Source organism: Desmodus rotundus, chromosome 8 (genome assembly GCF_022682495.2).
Source record: "Desmodus rotundus isolate HL8 chromosome 8, HLdesRot8A.1, whole genome shotgun sequence".
In the NCBI taxonomy this organism is placed as follows: Eukaryota; Metazoa; Chordata; class Mammalia; order Chiroptera; family Phyllostomidae; genus Desmodus; species Desmodus rotundus.
The window spans coordinates 22,691,134-22,718,364 of NC_071394.1; the positions used below are offsets into that span (position 1 = coordinate 22,691,134).

Consider the following 27,231-nt stretch of genomic DNA (forward strand, 5'->3'; position numbering starts at 1 on the left):
TGCTAATACAATAAAATAACGCTTCTTTAGCCAGCAAATACATATGTTGTGAATACCGTTAGCATGGGATTATCTGATTTTGATTCTATGGAAACTAACTGATAACTCTATAAACTGTAAAAGCTGATATCAATGCAAAAATAATAAAGACATTGTTGTCTTTAGCAAGTAAAAACTCTGTCCAATAGATTTTGAATTGGCTTTCTTCCCCAATACGGAAGAATGCCTCCATTTGTATATTTATTTAATAATCCTGGCCTATAAATATGGCTATTTGCATTCTCCTTTGAGCTGGGGACATCTTATTGGATCCTTTATTAATGAGTTAAATAAAATATTTAATGTGTTCCTTTCCATATATGTCTCGATTTTACCTTTTTTGGGGGTAAAATTATCCTTAAAAAGTATCCTCTTACTGTCTCATTTCTCTAATAGAACCCATTTGGGTTACACACACATGTATACGCACACACACTAAAGCTCACTCTTGATTTAATGATATTCTTTTAAAATAGAAAGAGAAAATACAATTTTTGCCATATTTATTAATTCTTTAAACCATGAAACTTTGCATCATGCTTCTTCTCAAACCCATCTACAGTTTTAAATGCATTTTTGATCTTTTACAATGTAGTTATATTTTATAATAATTTTACCAGTAGCAACAAGGTTAGGGAAAAACCCGAATTATTCTAACTACAATTCTGTAGCCAACAATTATAATATTGTGCTGCAGCAGAATGGCTGAGGGGTGTGGGGTGAGTAGAAAATGTTTGGGGAATGCCAAAAGGCCACGATTTGACTGACTACCGGGTTTGTTTGTGCTGACTGAGGGCTGATACGCAGTACAGAGAATTTTATGCAGGGGCTGTACTGTGGAGGAAACAGAGACTAGATGACTGGGCATCTGTAGGAAGAATAAGGAAGAGGGAGAGAAAACAACGTAGGTGTCTACAAAGTTGAAAATCACACACACCTAATGATGTAGCATCCTATAACTAGGGAGCCTCTTGGGGGCATAACCTAAATTAAAGAAGCACAAGGAACAGCACCTGAGTGTCAGCAACTCTGATTCAGAGTCACAATGAAAATTCCCTCCACCGTCCTATTACTCATTTATTTCTCCTAATACTTATTTGTCTAAAGGAAAATCTTAGGTGCTCTGGGTTATTCCATAAAATTCAAACCCACAGACCCAAATATAGTACATGAGAAAAACTACTTGTGGTTAAAGCAGGAAGGCTTCTGGAAGCAGAGTCTCGTTCATCCACTGACTCACTCTGTAAACACAAGGCACCTACTGAACCAGTCAGGCATTGGTGGTCCCTCTGTGAACGGAATAATGTCGGCGTCTGGGGACGCTGGCCTAGTTCATTAGTTCCTGAGAACCATTCTCAGGTTTCTATGGGAAGGAGCCAGAAAATATAAAACACATGACCACAAACACTGCCACTTAATAAGCGACAAAAGAGCTTGGTTTTTCTTTTTAATAGCTTAGGGAATCTCTTTGGCTCCCTTTTCCAGAAACAAACAAACAAAAAATGATATGGTTTGGAATGGGTAGGTGCATTAAGGGTTTCTGTGATGTTGAAAGGAGTGCCTTTGTCTATGACAAACACACACCAGCTTACAGGGCTTCCTAATGACCATGTAACATCAAAAGGCCTCAGTCTGCTCTGACCAGCACAGACTCTCAGCAGAGTAGAATCAGTACAGGACGCTCTATAAATACTTAAGCTAGATGAGTAGGTAGCTCAGCATTCCATCAGTCAACCATCCAGTGACCTGCCAGGGAGGAATGCCATGAGGAGAAGAAAATGGGGCTTCACCAGAGGCACCATCAACTGCTTTTAAAAAAACACACAACTAAGGCATTAAATATAAGATCAATGGCCCATAATATTCACAAAGTATTACATCTACCGTAGAGTAATTATTGAGAAAGGGGGCTTGATAGGTTTTCTGTCTTCTGGTGTTTACCAGGATTATACCTAAAACGGCCCCCAGACCCATGAATATGTCCTATTTTAAAAATCCTCAGCAGAAAGATTCTCTCGCATCCTGTTCAGTGATTAAGACTTTTTCTTATAGTATAAGAAACTTTTTTTCTTTTAGTTATTTATAAAATATCTACAGCACAAGACCATTTTTTGGTATTTAAAAATTATTAATAATTCAATCATACTCAAAAGTAGATAGAAGAATAATAGCATGGCCCATCATATAGATTCAACAATTTTCAAGATTTTGCCACAACTGTATCACTTATTGCTATTTTCTTTGCCAAAATATTTTAAAGCAAATCTAAGACATATTATTTAACCCCTACATGCTTCAGAGTACACATGTAAATTTTAAAAGATTTGAACATTCATATTAGCTGTTGGGTGCCATTATCATACCTAATGAAATCAGCACTCATTCCTTTGTAGAATCCAAGACCTAGTCCTTGCCCACTCTCCCCACTAGGTAAAAATGTCTTTTTGCAGTTTGCTTGTTGAATCATGATCTAAACAAGGTCTACACATTACAGTTGGTTAAGTCTCTAGGTATCTAGACCAGGGTTTCTCATCTCTAATGTGCAAAGGAATCATTTAGAGATCTTAATATTCAGTAAAGTCTGGGGCAGGACCTGAGAAATTCCATGTCTAACAATCTCCCAGGTGAAGCTAATGTTGCCAGACTCAAAGTGGACCACACTTGGAGCAGTAACATCCTAGCAAAGGCCCCACTGGTTTTTGTTTATTTGGTTTTTCCACGCCACTGGCTTATTGCAGAAACAGGCAGTGATCCTGGGCTATGCCCCAAGGTCTGGATGTCCATGTTTGTTTTTGTGTGTTATTATTGAACTTATTCTCCCATTACCCTTACTTTCTCTAAATAATGTTGGCTCAAAACACATGAATAAATCTAACCTTACCTTTTTGGTAGGAATATCTTAAGAAGTATTCTCTGATTCCAATAACTATTCAATCTGTATGACTATCATTTGTGTTATGGTGACTGTCATATTAAAGGGCTGGCTCTAGAGTCAGATTTCCATCCTTTAACTTTTACCTGCATCAATTATACTTGTATAACCTTGGACAAGTTCATTTCCCCAAGTCTCAGTTTTCTCAGCTGTAAAATGGGTATAATCATAATACCTATCTTACAGAGTAACTGTGAAGAATGACACAGGGAAAATATTCAATAAATGCAAGCTATTATTATTGAGTTTATAATCTTTTTCCTCTAAATTAAAATAGTTTAGTTTTGGGGGACTTTTCTTCTAAGTCCTTAAGCTAACTTTTTAGCTCTTTGTTCATCTTAGGGAATGTGTCATTCACTCATGTAAACCCTATATAAATTATATAACCTTTTGGTGTGTTATCATTAATAAAGACATATTTTGACATGAAGACTGGGGTTTAGTCAGAGAGGAAATCTTCAGGAGATTTACTGAAGCTGAGCTGATGAGGCAGTCTGATATTTCATTATCGTTTTGAAACAGGCTGCTGACATTGAGAGAGAATCCCCAATTAAACTTGATCCTTTGAGGAACCTAAGAGTCTAGGGAAAGAAGCCTGGGACAATCCAAAACAGCACTACGCATTCTGAATCTATTCCAGGACTGTAGGAACATAGCACATGACTTATATGGATGTGAAGTCTGCAGTTGTAAGTTAAGCCGTGACTTGTAAATTAATTTTTCCCTTTAAATAAATTCAGTCAGCACAGAGTAACTTAGAGTCATTTTTCATAACAAGTAAGTGCTGGCCCAGATGATCAGCACCAAAAATACCTTAGGCAATGAGCCCAACACTGTTCTACACTTTGCTCTTTTTCCTTTTGAGCTTGATTTTCTCAGATGTCTTTCCTATGAGACTATGGATATATTTGTTTCAGAGATGTATTCTGTTAGTTTAAGGTGATGGAGAAAAAGATATGAGGTCAGAATTGGCAGAGTACTAGGACGAAAGCGAAATAATCGAAGGGGATGTTTTGAAAGTCAATTCCTTTTGAAGAGTTATTTGCAAGACAGCCATATGGTAACAGAAGAGCAGTGATATTATCACAGTCTTACTATTATTCAGTATTTTGGAATCATAGGTATTTACATGTGATACAAATCAAGAATAACTGGAAATAATTTGGTAAACTATGGAACTATACCTAGCAACAAAAGGCAGCAAAATTTAAATGAAAAAAAGAGAGACTGGTATATAAAAAGTACCTTCCCCCTTTTACAGCTACTATATAGAAATAGCACCTACACCTAAATCCAGATCCATGCACAACAAGCATCAGTGAAGGAGGACCACCTATCTGTCATCAGATAACAGAGCATTTCATTCGACATGTTTTATTTCCAAACACTTGACTGCATTTAGCCTGAAATTATTGATTAAAAGCCAAACATAAAAGGGAATGAGATGGAATGAGAGCATCCAGAAACAAAGTAGCATTTTATAAACCTATTTATATTTTAAGCCACAGCAGCCTTCCAAAATTCACCCATATAAAGATAAAAGGCACAGAAAATGTGTTATTTAATCCATCACTCCAAAAGTGGATGACATTACAAAGCTAGGTGTGTACACAAACTTCATGTACAAGACTGAACTTCATGTACACAGTTAAGCACATAAGTACTGAAGTGTATTACATGTCCGCTAAGCGCTCTCAATGTGACTCACATCAATTAAATTGTTTACATTTTTCAATTCAATTTTTAACTACTTAAAAATTAAAGCCACAAAAGTATTTTGATAGACTTTTTGTGTGCTCAAAAAGACTAATAGATAAATGCAAAATGAGATACATAAACAATTCAAGGGTGAGTATTTCTGAAGACACCTAATTTGCCACCTTAATTTCATGTTCCATTCACGTGCAGGTAAAACACGGTTGGTTCCCATCCTCAGATACCACTATCAAGAGTCACTATAAATACAGTTGTGAGGTTTTAGAAAACTTAAGGTTGTATTTGTGTATGTGTGGAATCCACTCTAAAAAACTTCAGTCATTTCCACAGTCTCCCAGTTCTCCTTTCTGCACCTCATCCCTTATCACTTGCCCTTCATCTTCCCTGTCTTTCATTTTTGAACAAGTATTTGAGATATTTAATCAGCATTTTCTCCTCCTGCAATGATTTCCATGCCTGAGAACCATTTCCCTTGATCCAGAAGCATCTCTCTTGCTCTATTGACTCTGCTATATTCTTCTAGGCTTCATACAGGAGGTCAGGCCCCACTTCCTAAAGCAACGGCCGGAAGAAAGTCCTCCAAAGATCCCATATGATCTTTTCTTGGGTGTAATGCTACAGAATACTTCCAGCAATTCCCACTTAAATGTCCTGTCTGTTCACTGAATATTGGTGCAGCCACGATCCGTGAACAAGCAAGCAGCCTATAGACCCCCAGCCCTCTCCACCGCGCCCCAGTCACGCAGGGCCACTGGGTGAAATTCAACAGTCTAGTCGGCTGAAAATGAAGGAGACCTCTGGGGAGTGATCTCACATCTTTGAATGAAATAAGTATCTTATTCATCTTATATCTAGCTGGCTCTTAAGAGACAGCTGTTTCAAATTACTTAGTAATATTGCTAAAGAGTTCTGTTGTTGCTGATACCTTTCATTTAGAGATTATTTGGCTTTTTCTGAATCTGAATTTATAAGAGAAGGTAGTTTTATGGATGACTTCAAGATATTAGCTAGCTGATCTCTGATTTTTAACATTAATTTTGATTACATAGAAATAGTCTTGAAAGAAAACATTTTAACACATTATTCTATTGGAAAATGCATTTCTATGTAGAACACTATGTGCCTGACAAAGGAGATACACATACACACTATATATTATATGTAATATATATAAAATATATATTTTTAACTAGAAAAGTCTGAAGTTCTTGTAATCTTGAATACCTAAAACAATCAGGGATACACCATTTGTGTTACTTTAAAAATTCAACCCCCCTCCTCCACCCCTTGGTTTGAAAAAAATTATTTTCCTAATCCACACTAGTGATTTCCAGATAGAAACATTTTCAGTGTCTTGTCCTTGTAACAGACGCGTCTGGCCCTACTTTCAAGATGCTGCGAGACACAACCGGGTTGTACTAAGACTGCTCAAATGGCCAGAGTTCACACAGTTCATAGACTTGGAATGATTTGTAGTTGGTATATTTTAAGGCTAAGCTTTTATTACTTACCCACTGGGATATTTTTTAAATGCCCAGCATGAACTTTTAGATGCTTTGTGCTTATTTCACTCTCACTGCTGACCAGAGAAGGGGAAAGGTATGCATTAGAGTCTCCTTCGAATACATACAACCCCTTCAGTCCTATTACCTTCATAATAAAGTTAGTTTATATTTATATACTACTTTTACCTTTTCAATTTGCTAAAACCTTCATTTAATTTCCTCTAATCAATGCTGGAGTGGGTGGGGACCAGGGAATTAAGATACAGCAAATAGTCATAACCATTTTATAACAGGATGAGATACTGGCAGAGCAAATAAATAACTTTTCTAGGATTATACACTTAATGGTTGTAGGGAGAGACTGCTAATTACGTAATATCCATTCTCCCCATCTTCATTCCTGATTTTATTTGGAATGACAATATATTTAGCAAATAAAAGCTAATTTTTCACTTCCTTTTTCTAGGTAGTCCTGTGACACAGTTCTAGACACAGACATGAGCTGAAGTCTGTTAAAGGTTTCTCAGAAGGTTTTTGCCTCACTGATACAGTTGCCATTCCTTCCTGCCACCACCTTCCTTTTATCTGGAAGATGGATGTGATGGCAAGAACTACAGCAGCCCTCTTAGAACTATGAGGCAAAGTCTAAGAAAATTGTAGGGACCCCAGCCTTGACATCCTGAGCCTGTATCAGTGACTTCCTACTTCTGGACTTCTTTCCACAAGAGAAAAATAAAGCTTTACACGTTTAGATGACTGGGGCCTTTACTTACAGACCAATGCAATTCCTCACTATCAGTGTAGGAACTTGAATTTAGGTTCTCAGGTTCTGGCTCTGTCATCTTCCACTGACTGTTTTAGATGATGTTGTCTGCTAATTCCTAGACCATACACTTGACTTGTTCTTAGTCCTGCAATCATGAGATAGTGCAATCAACATCAAGTCCTAGAGCATGAAAAAAAGGCTACTATCACATCTTGGATTTTATTTCATTTTATTTTATTTTCTTGAATTTTTATGAGTTTATTTGTGCCAAACTGAAGACATGCCAGGGAGCAAGATATCAAATGCTTCCACATCTTGGATTTTAATTGGCTGCCTCTATAGCCCTAAGCAAAATATAAAAGTAGCCAAAGGCTATTTTTTGGCATTTCTCACTAATTTTTTTTTTTAATGAGCTTCTTTTGCCTCCTGGCACTCAATACCCTTTGGCATCTACTATCAATTCCTATCACCAATCAAAGCTGATGTGACGAGAGGAGAAATGTAGAATACCATTACAGAAGTAATTTATGGGGATGTAAATATTTTAAGAGGATATCTGCAATTTGTAAGAAAGGCCTGTAAATCCAGTTGAACCTCCTTAAGATTTGTACGTGGGGGTTTTTGCTGTTATTCCTCATCTAATCTAAGCAACTCCTCTCTCCAAGTCAGCCCCTTAAACTTCCTCTCACCCCCTCCACCCGCTCCCAGCGCAGGGGGCAAGGCTGCACAAAGCAGGGATTGGGTGCTCATTGTGAAGACTGCTAAATCCTCCCATTCAGAGTGCTAGTAAAAGGGAAGGCAAGGGATGTGCTTTTGATTATTCTCTATACATTCAAAAAATATCCTCAGTAGACATTTTAGCTACCCATCAGGTAATTAAAATCAGGTAATATGAATCAGGTAGTTAAAAGCTTTTCACATTTTAATGTATGTTTGGCATGGTACTAAACCCTCTAATAATTACTTTTCCTTGTACCTTCCTCTTTGTTATCTGCTGTCATGTTACTTTGGTGTAAAATATCTACTTCCTTTTCCAGGTTGTTCTATCGTAGTCTTTATGTTCCTTCTATGTGCACATCAATTCTGCTGTGTCTATCATGAGAAAAGATATTTAAAAAGTAAAATAAAATGAAGCACACTCAAGCTAAAGACTTGGTTTCTAGCCCCAGATGACTCATGGGCTTAATGGTCTTGGGCACATTTACCATTCCTGCCCCTCCGTTTCGCAGCTGAAAAATGGCGAGGTGGATTCACCTTGAGAAGGTCCTTTTCAGTGCCAAGGTTATGATTTAAGCCCTTGTTTACACACAGCCATTCATCTTTGCAACAACCTTATGGGGAAGGAGAGTAACATTATCCCCATGCTGCCGATGAAGAAACAAGACATAGGGGAGGCTCACTGACTTGTCTGCTGTTGCATAGCTGGCAGGTAGCAGTGCAAGGACCTAAACCCAGATACTAGCTGACGTTCATCTTGCAGAGAAATCTGAGCCACCATTTCCCTACACAAAGAGAGGACAAAGGAGGTCAAGAGGGTGAGATTTGTAAGGCTCGTCTATAAAGTTATAGGTAGAGAGGGGCAGGTGTTTCACTCTCTTGAGACATGGGGTTGTAATTTGCAGATAACAGCAAACTGTATTTAGATCACATTGACTGTTATTTTGTGTCGCCGTATTCCTATTTTCACCCAGGGTACCAAATCTGCTCCGGACCTTACAGTGGTCAAATGTCACCTCGGGACGGAGGATCCTGCCACACAAGTTAAAAAGAAAGGCGTTGATTAAAAATAATGTTTTCCCTCTTCTTCATACAGAATAATGATGCCTTTGTGCTGATATATGTGAGCTTTACTTATTTATTTACTTATTTAGTCCTCACTGGAGGGTATGTTTATTGATTTGAGAGAGAGAGAAGGGAGAGAGAAGCAGAGAGAGAGAAAGAAACATCAATTGGTTGCCTCCTGTACATATCCCAACTGGGGATTGAAACTGCAACCTAGGTATGTGCTCTGAATGAGGATCGAACCCACAACCTTTTGGTATATTGGACAACACTCCAACCAGCTGAGCCACCCAGCCAGGGCATGAGCTCTCTATATTTCAAGGGATAATGTAAATTCTAGAAGTATTTCTGTGTTGGTATTCTTGACATAATAACTATTATACACCAACCAACAGAACACATGCATCTATGAGTTTGAAATTATTAATTTATCAAACAAAGAAAAATAGAATATGAGCACTGGCAATGACAATGACTTACCCTGATAAATGTAACATCCCCTATTTTTATCAAAGCCTTCAGGGGACTCGGCAGTAGTTAGATGACTGGAAGCATGGACCAGCAGTCTGAAGACTTAAGCTCTATTCCTGGGACTAGACACTGACTTACTCAGTGATCATGTGACCATCAGTTGACTTCCCTCAAACTTTCAGATGTTAGAATTTAGGAGTGTTTCCTAATTCATTAATGCTTTAACTGTTGGTATAACTGTGTTTGGAGATTTTTAAAAGGATCAGCTATCGGTGGGGGGGAGCCTAAGCCTTGAGTCTTAGACAACTTAGCATGAGGCATTACCAGTACTTTCAGCAAGAATTTAAATTTAATTTCACTCTTTCTAAATGTTACCTTGCTCCTTCCATCTTGTCTCTTTTTCATTTGGTAGGAAAACTACCTCGATGTTACAGAGGGAAAAGAGGAAGGAAGAGAAAGAGGATGATTTTGTCTTCCCCTCACCCCCTCCTATCTCTCTGAGTCTGATTATGCTCTTTCCTAATCTGGTTGAATGTTATTTGGAGAGTTAGTCAGTTACACATTAAAAGGAAGGAGGAATTCCTCATTTTTGAGCAAGGGGAAGCCCCACAGATTTCAAAATTCTCCTCAGAGATTGCCTCACTCCTTCATTTGTTCAACTGCTTCTGAGTGCGGCATGTTATGCTCAGCTCTGAGGATACGAAAACAATAAAGATAGGGTGCCTGCACTAGGGAACCGCCAACAGGTCAGAGGCATGAGCTATTTGAACGCATTTTTACACTACAGTACGGTGAGCATGCAGATGAAAGGGGGCAGCATAGAGGAGATGGGCACCAGAAAGAGTCAAAGAAGTAGTTCATCAGTTAACCTTGGTGGGCAATGGGAGCAAAAAAAAAAAAGGTCATTTTTTTTTTTACATACTGTAATTTTTGTAGTAATGGATTTTAAAAATGAATATTTAATCAAACCAAATTGTACAGCAGGCAATGTGCCAGGTAGCACTAAAATCTATAAAAGCATCAGTTTTGGAGTTGGCCAGATAAAATTACAACCCCTTTTCTGTCTACAAGTATGACCTTGGGCAAGTTGCCTGACCTCTCAAAATGTTTCTTCATTTAGAGAATGGAGATTATTAAAGTATCTACACATCATGGGGTTGTATGAATTTTAAATCATAGAACACATGGAAGCTCAGTCTTTGGCGTCTGGTAAGAGGGTAAGTGTTCAGTAAGTCCTAGTTATTATTAAGTACTTTATATATATTTTCTCATTGAATTCTGGCAGTAACCCAATGCACAGGCTTTCCTAAAATCAGGCCTAAGTGAAGAGTATAAAGCGCACAGGAGATATGAGGAAGGTAGGTTCTAATCCATGAAAGACTGTGTGCCATACAAGGAGTCTGGAATATACAGAGCAGGCAGTGGGTGATCTTTAAGGATTTTTAAAAGAGAGAGCCAATGAATTCTGTGTTTAGATGTGCAGGAATGCCAGGAATGGTTGGTTGACTCCAATGGGTTACTGTTAATTATTAGGCTTAGCTGGCTTGAGGCAGAGAAAGCTACAGTCTTTTTGATACCATTCTGAGTATGTTTTAGAAAGATCATTAAGTGTGGATAATGGGTTGGAAGGGAAAGGAGAAATAAGAAAGGTCGGGGGTCACTCTGAGTAACTGCAGTATGGGAAATCCTAACCACAACACTACAGACCTTCAGAAGGGGTGGCTGGCGGATCCCTGTGTGTCCAGCCTCTGCCTCCTCTTACAGCTCCTCATGGCAGAAGCTTCAGGACTTGCCTGGAGGCTAATGCTTTCAGCTATGAATCACGACAGCACTGGTAATTTTTCAGACTGTTTGTTTGTTTGTTACTAAGGGGCATGAGGTTTTAATCACCTCTTAAGAGGCAGCAAGTAAGCTCCTGCCTGGAATTGGAAGAACTAAATATCAGTGTGATTGTTTCTTGGCTGCAGGGGAAAAGCAGAAAACAGACGCTCTAAAAACAGCAGTCCCCAACCTTTTTGGCACCAGGGACCGATTTCTTGGAAGACAATTTTTCTAGGACCAGGGTTGGTGGGGGGCATGGTTTTGGGATGATTCAAGCACATTACATTCAAGCTCCCCTCCTGCTGTGTGGCCTGGTTCTGGGCCAGCACTGGTCCACCGTTGGGGACTCATGCTCTAAAAGCATTTGGGTAGTTTGATATCTTTTTTTGATCACCTTCCTATGTTGATGATGTCATCATTATTAACCTTCTACAGTGATTCAAAAGAGGTAAATCATATAATAGTAGAGATGATATAAAACACAAATACGTGGGAGGGGCAAAAGTAGGTTTACAATTGTGAGTATGCAAAACAGAGTTTAGTCTTGTATTATTATTTATTGCTTAATTATTGTATATTTATTATTATTATTAACCTACTCTCGCCCACCCCTATATATTTCCATAGGGTTAACTTTTTTCTTTTACACCATTGCCCATGTGTCACTTTATTATTACTATTTGGATGTCATCATGGGTGGCACTGGGGCCATTTGTTTTTGTGTCTTCCTATATTAAAAACTCATACTTTCTTTTTAGGAAAAAACCCAAAAGATAATGGAAGAAAGAGGCTTGTCTTTTCCCAATCGTGCTAAGCCAGACAACTCTCGATTTTCCACTTAACTGGAAGGAACGCATATTAAAGAAAATCATAGAGAATAGACAGTTCTCTACATACTTCCATTTTTTCAATTATTTTGCTCTACCATTTAAATAAGGACTATGGAGCATTTTGAACACAGACTCTGAGCCAGGGTCTTGGGTTTCAATCCTGGCTCTGACCCTTACTTAGCTTGTTTGACCTTAGGCAAATTGCTTAATCTTTCTGTGTCATAACTTCCTCATATGTGAAATGGGGTAATAATTGTACCTGATGAATAGGGTTGATGAGAGGATATATTCAACAAATATTTACTGAGGACATCCTATGCACCAGGCTCTGCTCTTTGTAGGATGGATAGAATATGAAAAAAGAAAGATGAAATTCCTTCTTTATAGAGTTTTCACTGCAGTTAACAACATGAATATGAACACATACATGTGTTAGTGATGAGTGCTAAGGAGATTTAAAGGGCAGAAAAGAGGGATGTGAACTACTGAGGGGTTGGGGGATTTGAAGTTACATGGAGGTGTTCAGGGAAGGTCACACTGAGAAATCAACTTCTCAGTGATGACCGGAGAAAGCCAGCAGCTGGCCATGCCAATCTCTGTGGGCGGAGCCACCAAGGCAGAGGGAACAGTGCTTACAGAAGTCTTGACAAAGAACGTATCTGGTGGGCTCAAGGACTAGCAATAAGGGCAGTGTAGTGGGAGTGGAGTGAATGAGGAAGAACTGGCAGGCAGTAAGATGTGTGTGTGAAGTGTGTTTGTGTGTGTGTTTCTGGGCCAGGTAGGGCTCTGCGAAGATAGATGTTCATGTGCAAATTCTATGTCAGTTTAAGTCTTTATGTAAAAACAGGGCCTGGTAAGTAAATAACATTGGGGTCCAACAAATAGGCAATGAGTTTTGGTTGCTTCAACCAAACCAAGCAACTAAAACACAGACACACAGAAAGAACACTAATGCTGGCAATTCTCCCACAGTCCCCCCAACTCTCCCAACATGTCTGTCCTCTGAAAGTGATGATTTAGACAAAGCTGCCATACAATGATTCCAAAGTCCACTGTTAAACATGCATACATTAGTTTTTCTAAAGCCAAAGCCTTACTATAATTTACAGATTGATTTGTCTCTTACCTGGAAGGAACAAAAGCAGGAAGGGAATTGGGGAATCTCAGTAATGTCTTATTTTTACCACCACAGAGCCGCTGCAGACTGTGGTTCTGCTAACTGAACGAAGGATATAAGCACTCAGGGACGGGCACGGGTTCAGCACTGGGATTCAAAATAGCCAGGACCCTTCTTATAGCAAGAATGTTTTCTGAAGATAGATTTCCCAGTGCTCCTTGGATTTCAGACAGAGCGAATGGGTCATCGCATCATTTCTAATGACAATTAAAATGCAGAGCTTATCCCTTTTGTTTGGAACAGATTCTATAGTTGCTCTTTTTTCCCTCAAGGTCCCTCTCACACGTAAGCCAGTCTAATTATGTTTTGCTCAATGTTGGTGCTAAAGTTTATAATTGAACGGTACTTCATTGTTCATGAAGTGCTCTCATATACATTTAATATTCAATATTTTTACTGGTTCAATAGTTCTTACAAATTGCCCTAACGATCCAGTGATAAAGAAAGTACTCATGTTATTTCTATTCTTAGATGTATAATTTTAAGTTCTGAGAATAATTGTTGGATCAGTAAGGACACATAGTATCAAAGCCATAACTTGAACCCAGGTCTTTAGTTTAAAAACCTGTACCCTTTCCATTTCACTACAGCTATGTATCAGTAATTAAATTATTAATAAAATTCTCTGAATATTTTCCAGAGACGATCAGTCAAGACAGAGGGTCCAAGGACAAGTAGAAGCCCAGTGGCAAAGCAATCAGGGTGGAGGAAGGTGGTGAGGAAGGACCAATGTTAGCTATAAAAAAGCCACAGCAAACAAAAAACAATACTCTCACAAGGTTTAAATGGGAAATGTACAGTCTTTAGCGTATTATACAAATAATGGATTTATCTATTTTTTACTGCAATATGTCATCAAAGCTAAGATAGCATTGGTTATAAGATATGCCACCAAGAAAGAAAAAAGAAAAAGAAAACCTTGCCAATTAAACTGCGATGTGCCATTGATCCTAAGTTACTTTCAGATTTTAAAAAGTTAAAAGGTAAAATAATGGTGTGCCTTAGAACCAAGGAAATATAGTACTGGCAACTGAAGAGGGTATGCAAATTCTCAAAATCAGTCATCATCCAACCTTACTAGACAATCAATAAGCATTTATTAAGTGGCTATCGATGTGTACAAAGAAGCAAAATGCAGCATCTAGGTGAAGAGGCTTAAGTGCTACATATGAAATATTAATTGCTGTCCTTCAGTTTCACAGTGATTGATGACCACTATGAAAAAAACGGATTCACTTGTGCAGAAAGATGTCTGAGTGTACAAGGGCCGGGCCGGTGTAAGGCACAGGAGAAGGAGAAGGGGGAGGAATCAGGAGGAAGGAAGCAGCTGGGGAAGGGAAGGGTGGGGAGGAGCACAGGTAGTAAAATGGGAGGAGGGGTCTACTTCCATCAAGAGCTTCACTGAAATTTAAGAGTAGTCTGAATCTTATCTGTATCGGATCTGATCTTGTAAAGTACCACTGCTGTCTTGTATGTGAAATCATGCTGTAAAACGTCAGCTTTGAAAAGGACGGCATAGATCTTTGTAACATCTGTAACTTCTTGTACAATACTGAAGACTTTTCCACTCTAGAGTGAAAACTGAAAATTAGACAATTTGAATTCCTCTCAAATTTGAACTAAAAGTAATGATTAAATATTGGGCATTGCTTGGAAATAAAATTTTGTTATGACTGGTTATCAACCTCCATGATGATTTAAAAGTTTTAGATCTTGTGATTAAAGTTAAAAGGTCACTTGGACCAAATATCTTACTTGGGCATTTTGTATGTATTATGATTATCATCACAAAATCTGTGTGCTGAACTGGAAAAATGAAATTAGGCTGTTTATTTCTAATTTAAAACATTTCTGTTTCTGCAATGAGAACTTCATAAATAAATTGCTTTCTAATGTGAAATAATTGCCTTTGAAATTACCCAAATAAAAAAGATACTCAACCTTTTCGCTGTGCATTATTCTCATGAATTTATTATTAATTTGAGAAATAATATCCTGTGACATCATTAAGCTTCGTGCCCAAGTGGTAAACTATATTGCACATTCCAACGTTGTCATGCAGTTGGTGACTGAGGAAACACTAACCTAGTAACGGTAATTACTTCTTGTGAAAGGGAAAACTATAAATAAATAATAACGGAGAGCAATTTCATTTTTAAAAGTCAATAATGAATTCCATCTGCTTCGTGCCATTAAAAATCAAAGAGGGTACTTACATGCCTCAGATCTTTTTATATCTTTATTCCTCCCATTTAAAAAGTACAGGTCGATCCATCAGTAATGTTATTTTGACTTGACTAAAACCGGGGAAAAAAATAACAAAAAACTCCTCTCTTTTTCTCTCCTCATTTGTCTGGAGCCTAGAGAACTTAAAGAAATAAAATGCTAAAGGAAAGAAAGCAAGGACATTCGAGCAAACTTTTAAGCGGGAGGTTGGGAGAACCTACTGAAACGTATTATCAGTCTTTGAAACTCAGAGCGCAGCGGTGATAAGAGCCTGAACATGTGACTCAATCACTGTCATTACCCGAGTTGTGCACAATTTTTCAGTTAAGGGCAAGGTCAGGCAACAGGGAAACCTCCTGACAAATGGTTTCCTGTGAATGAATGCAAAGGTCTCTGAACGACTGTTACAAATGTCCGCCGGACATGAAAACAGACTCACCCTCTCTGTGTCTGGATCTATTCTGGGGAGTTCCCACTTACAGAATCCAAACAGCAGCACCCTCAGCAAACCATAGACAAATGTACATGCACAGAAAGTCTTTTTTTAAAAAAAATCTATATGTAAATTAGTATTTCAACAGAGTTTACTCCTTCCCCACCGCCCCCACCAAACATTCCCTCTCTGGAGACAGTAGCCAACAGATCCATATAGTTCATCTGGATTTTGAAAATATAAAGTCAGCCTTATGTGACTTTCTGAAATGACTTGTTTAAATCTGAGAGCATTTGCACATACCTTTACGTGGGCAGAACATTTCTGAGATCCTCCCTCCAGACTCCTGAGACAGCAATATGCCACTTGCAGGAAGAGAAGACACGGATTCTGGTCCCTGTGCTTCCCGGTAACACAACACTTCCTTTCGGGGAGAGCGTCTGGTCCCTGACCCCTGGTGGCAGTGTGTGGGACTCAGAGGTTTCTGTTTCTGCACATCGTATCTGCCTAATGACTTTGGACTTGCTGCTGGCTCACTGAACATTTTGGAAATGGTGCCAGCATGCTCTACATAATATGTTACTAAGTTGACCCTATACATTTATCATGGAGTGAGATAACAGAACTCAGTATCTAACTTCTGTACAGTCTCTTATTGTAAAGTATATCAGTGGCACAGCCACCTTCAACAAATCTCTATTATTTACTTCCAATAGTACTGGCAGGCAGCGGCTTTGATAAGGCTAGGTACTTTGTAACGTGTCGGTGTTTGGTACTCTCACAGACACTTAAATGCTGCTGGTGCTGCCTCCTGCCAGGATCTTCATTGGCGTCGTCATGATAGAGTCCACACTGCTTGGCATCATACTTATTTTTTTTCTGTATTTTTCCCTATGAGGACAAGGAGGGAATTAGCCATAATACCCATTATACTGTATTTTGTTGGAGGAGGGGAGAAGGATCAACAATGATCGGGCAGAGAAAATGTCAACTCAGTCAGTAGACATCCCTGCCAAGTCCAAGGACTACTGTACACCGGAATAGGCAGACTCTACAGGGAAGTTAAAAATATATACAAGTCATTTAAAAATATATGCAGTTAGTACATCGTAATGAACGGACTGGTTATAAAGAAAACACAGTTCACATTATGGTCAGTTCGTAATAACGACACTTTATGTAATAGTAGTGACACCCAGATTTTGCACGCAATACAGAACGTAGGGCCTTGGCCGAGCTCTGACAGCTCCATTATAAGCTACTCACTGACTAGTAAAGTATCTGACCAAGCCCACATGGGTTTAGAGGGAAATGGTACAAATTGGAAATATGATTCATTCTCAATTCTAAATGTCTGATGTCTACTCCACGGAGCTACATCTGTATCAAATACAGACTCTTTATTTGGCTCCTGTAAGAGTTCAGCAATATTCCCTGTGAATGCTATTAAATAAATAAGACAGCCTATATAAAATTTCTAGTAAAGTGCCTGACACTGCTATAATTCGGTGTTTAAAAGATATTAATTTCCACCCTTTTCACAATGACATGATTGGCTTATTCCAGTCCTAATACTATTCGACTACATTAATGTGACGCTAATGACAACAGTGCCTTCCTATGTGCAATGCTTTATCACTTACAAAGTGCTCCAACTAATGTTTTCATGTTTAACAATACTATGTATTGTGAAAGTTTTGCTGAGTCAGCTATGCAAAGAAAATTAATGAGACATTAATTTTGTCTCATTCCCTATAAAGGGAAACACGGTAGCTTTATACGGTGAGCTAAAAGAGAGGGCAGAAGTGTTTTGGGGTTGCCCTGATGGTCAGATCATAGCTACAGACGCCCAGGAAACAGCAGCAGCAGAGAGAAGGCAGGAATGCATTGGCTCTTCTTGTTTTTTTCTCTAAGCAAGACTTCATATTAGAAAAAACTCACCCACAAAAAAACCCTCTACAAAACACAGGCACATGGTTTTCAGCCTCTGTAGAAAATGGAAAAGGGGGTCCTTTACATGTTTCCATCTCACATAGCTGGTAATGCTATCTATATTTGCATTGTGTTTCAATATGAGTAAAGACTCTAAAGACACACACACACTCGTATCAAACAGTCTTGTGAACTGGTCATGTGCAGGTACCTATAGAAGCAAATATTTAGATCTCCATATGTGCCATAGCTACACGAGATACATATTTCCCAATAGTTGGTCATTTGCTTCCTATTCCTCTCCTTGGGAATCTGCTAGGAACTAGATTGAATCACTTGTCACCTAAGTGTAGCTCTTTCCAGGCTAAATATAATTAAATCCATCTTTTAACTGTGCTTACAGTTGGTCCGTGAGGCCTCTGGTAAACACAGTTTCCAATGAACAAACACTGGGTCTTTGGCATTTCTTCTCTTCACTGTCCATCACCTCGGGGACCCAGGTTCCTAAGAAACTCTGATTATAAAGTATTTTTAATGCCGTGGTCAGAAATGCCACTGTTTCCACATCTCCTCAGTTTTTATTCTATATTCTTATTCTGGTTTAGTTTTTTATTTATTTTCTTAGTTTACTTCTTGATTTTTTCCCTCATATCTGTATCATATCATGTAGATTGACCAACTTATGATAATGTGACTTAACTTTTTTTGAAAGTATTTTTTTTCAATTTTTATTATGGTAAAAACACTTAGCCTGAGATGTATCCTCTTAAGAAATTTTAAGTGTACGATACATTATTGTTACCTATGATCATGAGACTTTAAAGGTCTAACTGTTGGTTTAGTTTTTATGAGGTGTATAAATCTGCTCGAGTACTTAATTAGACCTTGTTTAAACTCGACTTGTTTTGTGACAATGGTAGGGATAAGATCCTTTGCTAATGAAAACTTATGATAAAAATATCCTTCCAAGACTTGGGTAATTTTGAAATCATATGATCTTGCTATTTATGGATAGATGTTAATTGTTGGCAGGTAGGATTATAAAAGTACTTTTGCTAAAATCCCATTTTTATGAAACCCTCCATTAGAATGCCAAGGATATATAGCCTTAACCCGAGATGTGACTTGACTGGTAGTGTGCACCCTTACGAAAATGCACTCTGCAGAAGACCAGACAGGACATCTCTCCTACGTGAAGTGCCAGAAGGGAATGTATGGGCTCCAGATGCTGCGGGATGAAAGGTGTCAGCTCTGAAACAAGGCTCTGCAGGGGACGGACACAAGGAGAGACAAGAGTACACGTCTAGCTTCCCTACGACAAAGGTTACTTACCCAATATTTAACTAATTTCCTTTTTGGACAGAGAAGGTGTTTTAAGAGCAATTATTAAAAGAAAATTTGAACTGCTTATATTAGCAATTATCATTGGCTATATATAAGGTATTTCAAGTGATTGAGGCTTCATGGAAAACACGTACTTCACAACATTCCTGCTAGTTTAGCCTGTACAGAAGAGCTTTCACTAAACCAGATCGGGTGGCGCGTAACACGTATGAATGTTGTTTACTGAGCAACAATGTGTCTGAGGCGGGCCTGTGCTATGCGCTGGGGTTATGGTGGTGATCCTGCCACCTGATAACCATAGCCATTTTTACTTTCTTCTGTCTTTTTCCTTATGAACATACTTACTGACTAAAGAAAAAAATTCCCTTAAAAAAAAAAGAAAAAGAAAAAAAGTCCCTTAAAGTCCTGTGTTTTTCCTTTGGGGAAAATGTCTCATATTGAGTAGGAAGCACGTGTTCCGTCTCTTCTTCCCTCCTGTTAGATTTCCCAGCAACCTGCACCAAGTAGTCAGCCTGCTCCCTGCACTCTCTGGGCTGTATCAGCGAAGGCAGCATTGCATAGCAAAGAGCAGTTAACATCTCTGTTCCTTCACTTCACAGTCCTGAGGCCTGAGTGAATTGTTGAGCTCTCTGCCTCTCAGTATTCTCATCAACAAAAATAGGATTTTAATACTTCCTACCGCATACGGCCACTATGATGATTAAATGATTTAATATGTACAAGGTAGTTATAACAGTACTGGGCATGTAGTAAGTACTCAATAAACACCAGCTTGTTAAATTCTCATTCTGAAGAGAGAACTATAAAAGCATGTGTAGGTACTTCACACAGCCCCCGCCATGTGAAGATAAGGCATGTTAAGACGACATTCTTTTTAACGTAGACATTTATTAGGATGAACTCTTCAAAACAAAGCCTCTCTTCACTATCTGATTAAAAAATTGAAAACTATCATAAAAAAGATACAAAAAATAAATAAAAAGAACCCCCAGATCATAGTAGTGCAGTAGGTTTAAACTTGATAAGGAAATAAAGGATAAAAGTGTTGAAGTGATCAGGCTCTGATTAATAAGAAAATGACGTAGACGCCATTTTAGAAAATAACCGGAGCTCTCACTGTCATACAGGTCAGTCCTGGAAACAAGTCACTGCTCTGGGAGTACAGAATGGCCTTTTATTTTATTTTTGTTTTGTTTTTACATGTTTTTTTAATCATACAGAGGTGTATACATTAAAATTTTATAACATTTGGTCTATATAGACCACATGGCTGGACAGTGATGTAAAACTTGGAATTCACTATTTTATTTTGATTGTCTTAAATGGTGTATTACACTTGGTTAAATGCAGCAACAAAAGTCACTGCCACAGTTCAGAAGCAGAAGTATCTCCGTGCCCATGTAATGGCTGGAAAAGAGCCTAGAGTTTGGCTAAGCGAATGTTGGAATAGTCAGGAAAGACTGGGGATGGGAAAGGACAGAGGGAAGAGATTTTGGATGTCAGGGCTGTTAGCCCACGTGGGACGAAGGTCTTGCTCCCCCTGTCCCTACCTTTGTGACATCACCCTCCCAGCTCAGCAGGTTCTATCCAGTTCCGGCCCTTTAATCCTCAGGGCAACATCTGTGCACTGGGGGGGCTCTTCTCCCACTGCCCTTGGTCCCCAGTATCCCTTCTTTCCCACAAAATGCAATGCAGTTTGGGGTCTAGGCCAAGTACAACATCACGAGTGCAACTGATGAGAACACCCAGACTAAGTTCGACTGACAGAGTGGATTCACTGCTCACTATGTCAGCACCTGGCCATTCCACCATCACCCTCTTGCTCACTGAGCGTAGCACAAGCAGGCCCCTTTGCTGTTGTTCGAACACACCGAGCATGTTCCTGTCCTAAGGAACATGCACTTGCAGTTCCCCTTTTCTTAGAATGTTCTTCCCCAGACACTGGCCCGACCTTGCTGTGTCTTTTTTTTAAAGTTCCTGTTCATATACCTATTGCTTGGAGAGGTCTTCCCTGATGACAGTATCTAAGGAAGCACCCTTACTTGTTTTTTCTTCATGACACTTATTAACTGACATTATACAATTACATGTTGGTGAATAGTCACCTCTACCAAAATTTAAGCTCTAAGGATATTCTTGCTGTAATTTCTTCATCCAAAACCGTGTCTGGAATTTTGTAGGAGATCAATACGCACCTGTTCAATGACCCAACCAAAAGTTGCTGGCTACATAACAGGTGTTCAATGAGTACTTGTGGAAAACCGTACTGACTGAATTAACGTATAGTATACATCCTTTGTGCTAGCTTCAAAACGATCCCATTATTTTACCTTAAATTTGCTTCCAATGACTAATTTGACCAGAGTTGGGGTGCCATGGACATTTCCTAGAGGAATGTCATCTAAGTAGAGATTTAAAGGAAGAATAAGTCAGGCAAATCGGATTATGTATTGAAAACTAGTTGGGAGCAGGGGAATGTGCTCAGACAGAGAGACTCACAGAAGCAAAGGCTGGGGGGCCCAAGAAAGCTTCAACCGAAACAAGTCCAGTGTGACTGCAGCATGGTACAAGAGAGGATAAGATGAATTAGGAAAGAGAGAGGGAAGGGACATGTGATATTAGAGAAATAAACAATAAACAGGGCGTTCACATGCTTTGTAAATTAGTCTAAGGATTTGGATTTTAATCTGAAAGCAATAGGGAGAACATTCGAGGGAACTCAGGTTTAAAGGGGGCCACTATAAAACCAACTGTGTAAAGGTTGATTTTGAAATACTTTGTGTAATATCCTACTGGATGTGTGTAGTGAATAGTTGAATCAATGGGTCTAGAACAGGGGTGTCCAACCCGTGGTCTGTGTACGGCCCAGGATGGCTATGAACATGTCCCAACACAAAGTCATAAGTTTACTTAAAACACTACTTAGTTTTGTTACTAAGTTTTATACTAAGTTTTATTACTTAGATATGTACATTTTCTATATTCGTGATCACAAACTTGGGACCTTCTCGATGATTTTAAAAGATTATAGAAAGGGCCACCGTATAACTAGGGTTATTATTTGAGGACTTTTTTGCTTATCTGTGGTGGCGGATATCATGAAAATCATGCATGGACCTGTTTGCTCATCAGTTTTCTTTAGTGTTTGTGTATTTAACGTGTGGCCTATGACAACTCCTCTTCCTTCAGTGTGGCCCAGAGACACCAAAAGGTTGGAAACCCCTGGTCTAGAGTTTATAATAATCTCCTTGGCTAGAAATTTAGATTCAAGCATCATCTGTTCATAGACATGAGTATATTGCTTAGGATAAACATATTCTCATATATTTTTACATAGATTCAACTGCTCATAATATTTTATCCCATTTGTTTTACATTCGTTTCTCTCTCTCTCTCTCTCTCTCTCTCTCTCTATCTCTCTATCTCTCTGATATATATACACACACACAGTGTATTGATTTGCTGAGCCACTTGAGTGTATGTTACATGCATCACGGCCCCTTGACACTGAAGGGTATACCTCCCATGATATGGAGACCCTTTTACATACCACGGTGCAGTTTTCAACTTCAGTCAACTTCACATTGACATGATACTTTTATATAACCTGTAGTCTGCATTCCAATTTTGACTGTTGAGCCAATAATGACTCCAGACAGCACTTTTAGTTCTCAAGTTGAAGTCTATTTCTTCTGCTGTGTTTAGCTTTCACAATTATACAAGAATCTAAGAACCACATTTAGCAGTTGATTTTGTTTGCATTTTCCTTCCTATAAAAGAAGTAATAAAGTTTGAAAATATATGTCCTTATATTACTGAAGTCCATTTCTTGCAACTTTTTAACATTCTACAGATTCCATCATACATAGAAGGGCCAAGCCATCATGTGAATAAAAAAGAGTTGCCCAAGCTGAGCTCATTTGTATAGTATTTGCTATGATGCATTTTTTAAATGAGCAGTAGAGCTTCTTAAGGCCCCAGACAGCATTCTTTCTATTATTAAGATCACTTAGTTGGAGAAATATATATAAATAAATACATTTTTTTTCTCTCTTTAAGAAGGTAACCAAGCAGGAAAAGATGAGGGGTAGTAGTAGAAGAAAGGTCCCTTTTTAGTTGGCAGTTAGACAGACATGAGCAGAGTAGGAAAGACAGGCTGGGTACGTACAGAAGTCAGCGGGGTGGAAAGCCCCAGATATCTAGCAATGGGCAAAACTGAGGTGGGACCTCGCCCCCAGCGTGACCTTTCCTCCCATAGCATATCACTGGTCATGCAGTTTGGACCCTCCCCTGACCTCTTTTCCCATGGCCTGTTGCTAGTCATGTGGCAGACCCCCTTAGAGAAGGAACAAGGGGACCTGGGAAGAGCCTCATATGACTCCCATACAACCTCTCCCACGACCACTTCTTTAATCACTGAGCCCTCAGGACAATGAGGTTCTGACCCAACTTGAATTGAATAATCTTAGGAACGAAGCATAGGGTCTGCTGATGACTCAGTCCAGTTTTGGTCAAACTAGAGATAACATCTAGGCCTCAGTTGTGTTTCAGCTCCAGGCCCAGAAAAGCAGCAAACCCAGCCTGACATCAGGACCAGCTGCAGTGGTTAGTGACCCCCTGTGCTGGCACCAGACCCATCAGTAGAGACCCCAACCCTGAAAGGACACACATGGAAAGCTGATGAATAATCTCTTGTGATTTTCCCCTGAGACCTCCGGATAAAAACCCTCAAGACAGAGGTCCCAGTCAAGTGTCTTGCCCACTCCCCCTTTCTCTCTCTCTCTCTCTCTCTCTCCCTCTCTGGAGCAAATACTTTCCTCTCCCCTTCTCCTTCCCCCAGGCACATTCTCTCTGCTTCCCCCCCACCTCCAAGGGCCTGTCTTTGCCTCTGTAACTTGTTTCCTAAGCCCACACAGCCCAGCTGGCTCATCTTTTCTACCTCTGTGACTTTCTAAACAAACTTTCTCTTATAATTTGAGTTCCTTGGTGAATCCTTTATTTGCCAAACTCAAGTACCAAGGTTGCTAAACTGAGGTCTGGTCACATTTCTCGTGCTGTTTTACTGCTAACAGCTTCAATAAAGAAGACTTAATGATTAAGGTTACCTTTAAGAAGAATCAAAATTAGAATTCTAAAAGATACAGCGATCAAAGCGGTAGCTAGAGCTAAATTCACTAGGCAGTCAGTAAGAGTCAGGGAGAGAAGATATACACCATTAGCATTCTTAATCTAACAGGACCACAGCTGAACAATGGGAGGCTTTATTTAAAAGACTCCTTTTGCACCCACTTATAAAGTTGCTAAACTGGTTTCTGTTTCCTTAGTGGGCATTTTGATCAAAGAAGAAAAAGCATGTCTTGGCTTGTCACTCGGTACTGAGAGTGGATCTTTAATGGAAAAGAAACAGATTTATCAGGATTGTTGACCTCCCCAAGAGCCCTAACTTAATGTGCCTTAAAGCTACCCACATGTGGGCAAATGACTTCCTTCCCTTACCACGCCTCTTGTTTTTTTTTTTTTCCTTTGAGATATGAGAAATGCACCTGCACTAACCTGCAAGCCATGCCAAAGGCAGAGGTTTAAGTCCTAGATCTTTGGTAAAAAATAGTACACGTAGCAGTCTTTAGTTGCCCACAGAAACCACCAATGAGATGGCCAAACCATGAGGCATTTGTCCTTAGACTACTGAAGATCTACCCCTGAAGCACAGAAACTCAGGAGAGACTTCCTAAGACAGATGCCTTAAACATCAAGTTAAATGGTGGGACTCCATCGTGGTGGTAAAGTTAGGGGCTTTGAAGTTAGACACAGGCGAGTTTGAATGATCTCTCTGCCATTTGTTGTGTTACTTTGGCTTAATTACACAAAGCTTTCTATCCCTCCATTGCCTCACTTGCCCAAATGGAGAAATAACATCTACCTGCCAGGGGCGTGAACTAGGATTAAATGAGAAATGTATGTAGACTGTCTAAGTACAATGCCTGCCATATGGTAGGTGCTTAAAAATAGTTGCCTGAGCCCTTCAGCATGCTGACAAAGGCTGATTTAATGCAAAACAAAAGGACTACTTTAAGGCAGGAGGATTGATTTGAGGCAGATGGGACAGAAAGAAGGGACCTGAGACTCTTTGGGGGTGATGGCACACATCAGGGAAGGAAGGAAGGGAAGCAGGAGACAGGAGACGGGAGTCCAGGCAAGGGCAGAAGAAAAAGCTTGAACTTGGATAGTCTGAGTGAGGGAGACGACTCATCGGGGAGTGACTCCCAATGTTCACATCTGTGTGACAGAAAGAGTGGGGCTGTCATTGAAGCTAAGAGGGAGGAGGGGATGGTTAGAATCAAAAATGGTTATTTGAATTCTGAAGATGTTTTCTTTTTTAATTATTTTAATTTATTTAATTTATTTTGCTTTTTTAAGATGTTATTTTTTAATTACAGTTGATATACCATGTTAGATTAGTTTCAGGTGCGGATGTTCCTTTTTTTTTTTTTTTATTGTTTTTCAGTTAGAGTTGTCCCAATTTTCCCCAGTTGCTCTCCCCTGCTCCACCTACCCCCTGCTCCCACAGTCAATCCCCACCCTGTTGTCCACGTCCATGAGTCATTTATACTTGATATTTAACTAGGCCCTTCCCCTTCTGTCCTCCCTTATCCTCCTCCCCGTCCCCTCTGTTTTCAAGGACACTGAGAATATCAGGAGGAAGTGGCCCAGTCAGACTGGACCGGGGGTGCTTTAAGCTGGACAGAAAGGATAGCACTCAAGTTCCACTTTAGGGAGTCAGCAACATACAGCTGAGTTGATGCCATAGCAGAAAATATCCTGAAGAAAGGAAGAAGTGCAGAGAGAAGAGGGAACAGGAAAGCTGTTCTTTACTTTTCAGCTTTAAAGGCAGAGTGCCAAACAACTATTTGTAAAAGGTGTTGGAAGGCGCTGTGGGAGGGTTCTACACTCACCCAGTCTCTGGGACATTGGTCAGTTAGCATCTTATTACTAAAACAACAAAAACCACTCAGACAGGGTTTCTTTCTTTTACGGGGTTAAGAGTAGCAAAACCTAACATTCCCTGTGTGTTTACTTAGTGGCAAGGGCCCTGGTGTGGTAGGGAGAGTAATGACCTCTGCAAGTGTTTTCGTCCTGATCCCCAGAACCAATGAATATGTGACCTTGCATGGCAAAGAGGAATCAAGGTCGCAAAGCAGTTGGCCTTGAGATGGGAAATTATCCGGGTGGCCCAAAGTAGTCACAAAGGTCCTCAACGTGGAAGAGGGAGACAGGAGAGTCCATGTCTAAGGATGGGACACAAGAAAGACTTGACTGGCAGTTCCTGCCTTTAAAGATGGCAGGGGGCCACGAGCAAAGGGTTGGGACTAGAAACATCTACAAGCCTCTAGAAGCTAGTAAAGGCAAAAAACAAAGCAAAACAAAACAAAGAATCCTCCCTACAGCCTCCAGAAAGAACACAACCCACATACTGACTTTAGCCAGATGAGATGCATTTGGACTTTAGACCACCAGAACCATAAGACAATAAATTTGTGTTGCTTCGAGACACACACTTTTTGTAATTTCTTACAACTGGAACAGGGAACTAATACACCTTTGTATTAGTTTCTGGTAAATACCTGGTAAATGCATACCATACCTGAGGCAGGACCTATTGTTATCCCTATTTTACAAACAATAAAAATGGGGGCTTAGAGAAGTCATATCCTAACCTGACCAAAGCCCGTGCTCTTAACCAGTAAAATTTTCTCCCCTCCAAATTCTTCTGAAATATCTAGAGAGGAACCTGTAATCATCATCTTCCTTTCTTAGAAAATTGCTCAACGTAGTTCTCCTCTTCTAATAATACTCATATATGTCATTGTATGATGGGATATAATGGGACGACAATGGAGTATAATCACACCTAATAAAAACCAATATGCTTGCCTTCTTGTTAGGATGCCTAGCCTTTCAACCAGGAAAGTAAAAAGTTGCTTTCAACCAGGAAAGTAAAAAGTGCCTTATCACAAATAACTAAGTGCCATTCCTTCAAGCTTAGTGTTTATGTTGTTTCAGCCTAGATAAGAAGTAAGAGATTCCGGCTTGAGGCTTTTAGCGAAAATTTTGTTCACAATATTAAATCCTAGCTCTTTCCACCCCGACTCCTCCCCTCCAGCATGTGGCTGGCTCAGTTAAAGCAGGCCATTAGATAAGCCTCGACTGACTCTTGTTGGAGAAGAAGGAAGAATATTTGACCTGTACAAGTAGAGCT

General features: G+C 39.4%; 1 protein-coding gene across 10 annotated transcripts in view; it reads right to left on the reverse strand.

The window, feature by feature from the left end:
- OXR1 (oxidation resistance 1) overlaps positions 1-27,231 on the reverse strand; it is a 359,160-nt gene that overhangs the window by 79,373 nt on the left and 252,556 nt on the right. The window contains exon 1 of one of the 10 annotated variants that reach the window (XM_024572092.3): positions 16,002-16,150. The exons of 8 other annotated variants lie outside the window; for them this stretch is intronic. In XM_024572092.3, coding sequence (XP_024427860.2) covers positions 16,002-16,020 — 19 coding nt within the window. In that variant the 5' untranslated portion in view covers positions 16,021-16,150. Of the gene's footprint in view, positions 1-6,965; positions 6,989-16,001; positions 16,151-27,231 lie in introns of those variants that run through there. One more of the 10 variants, XM_045204934.3, reaches the window with a different exon arrangement.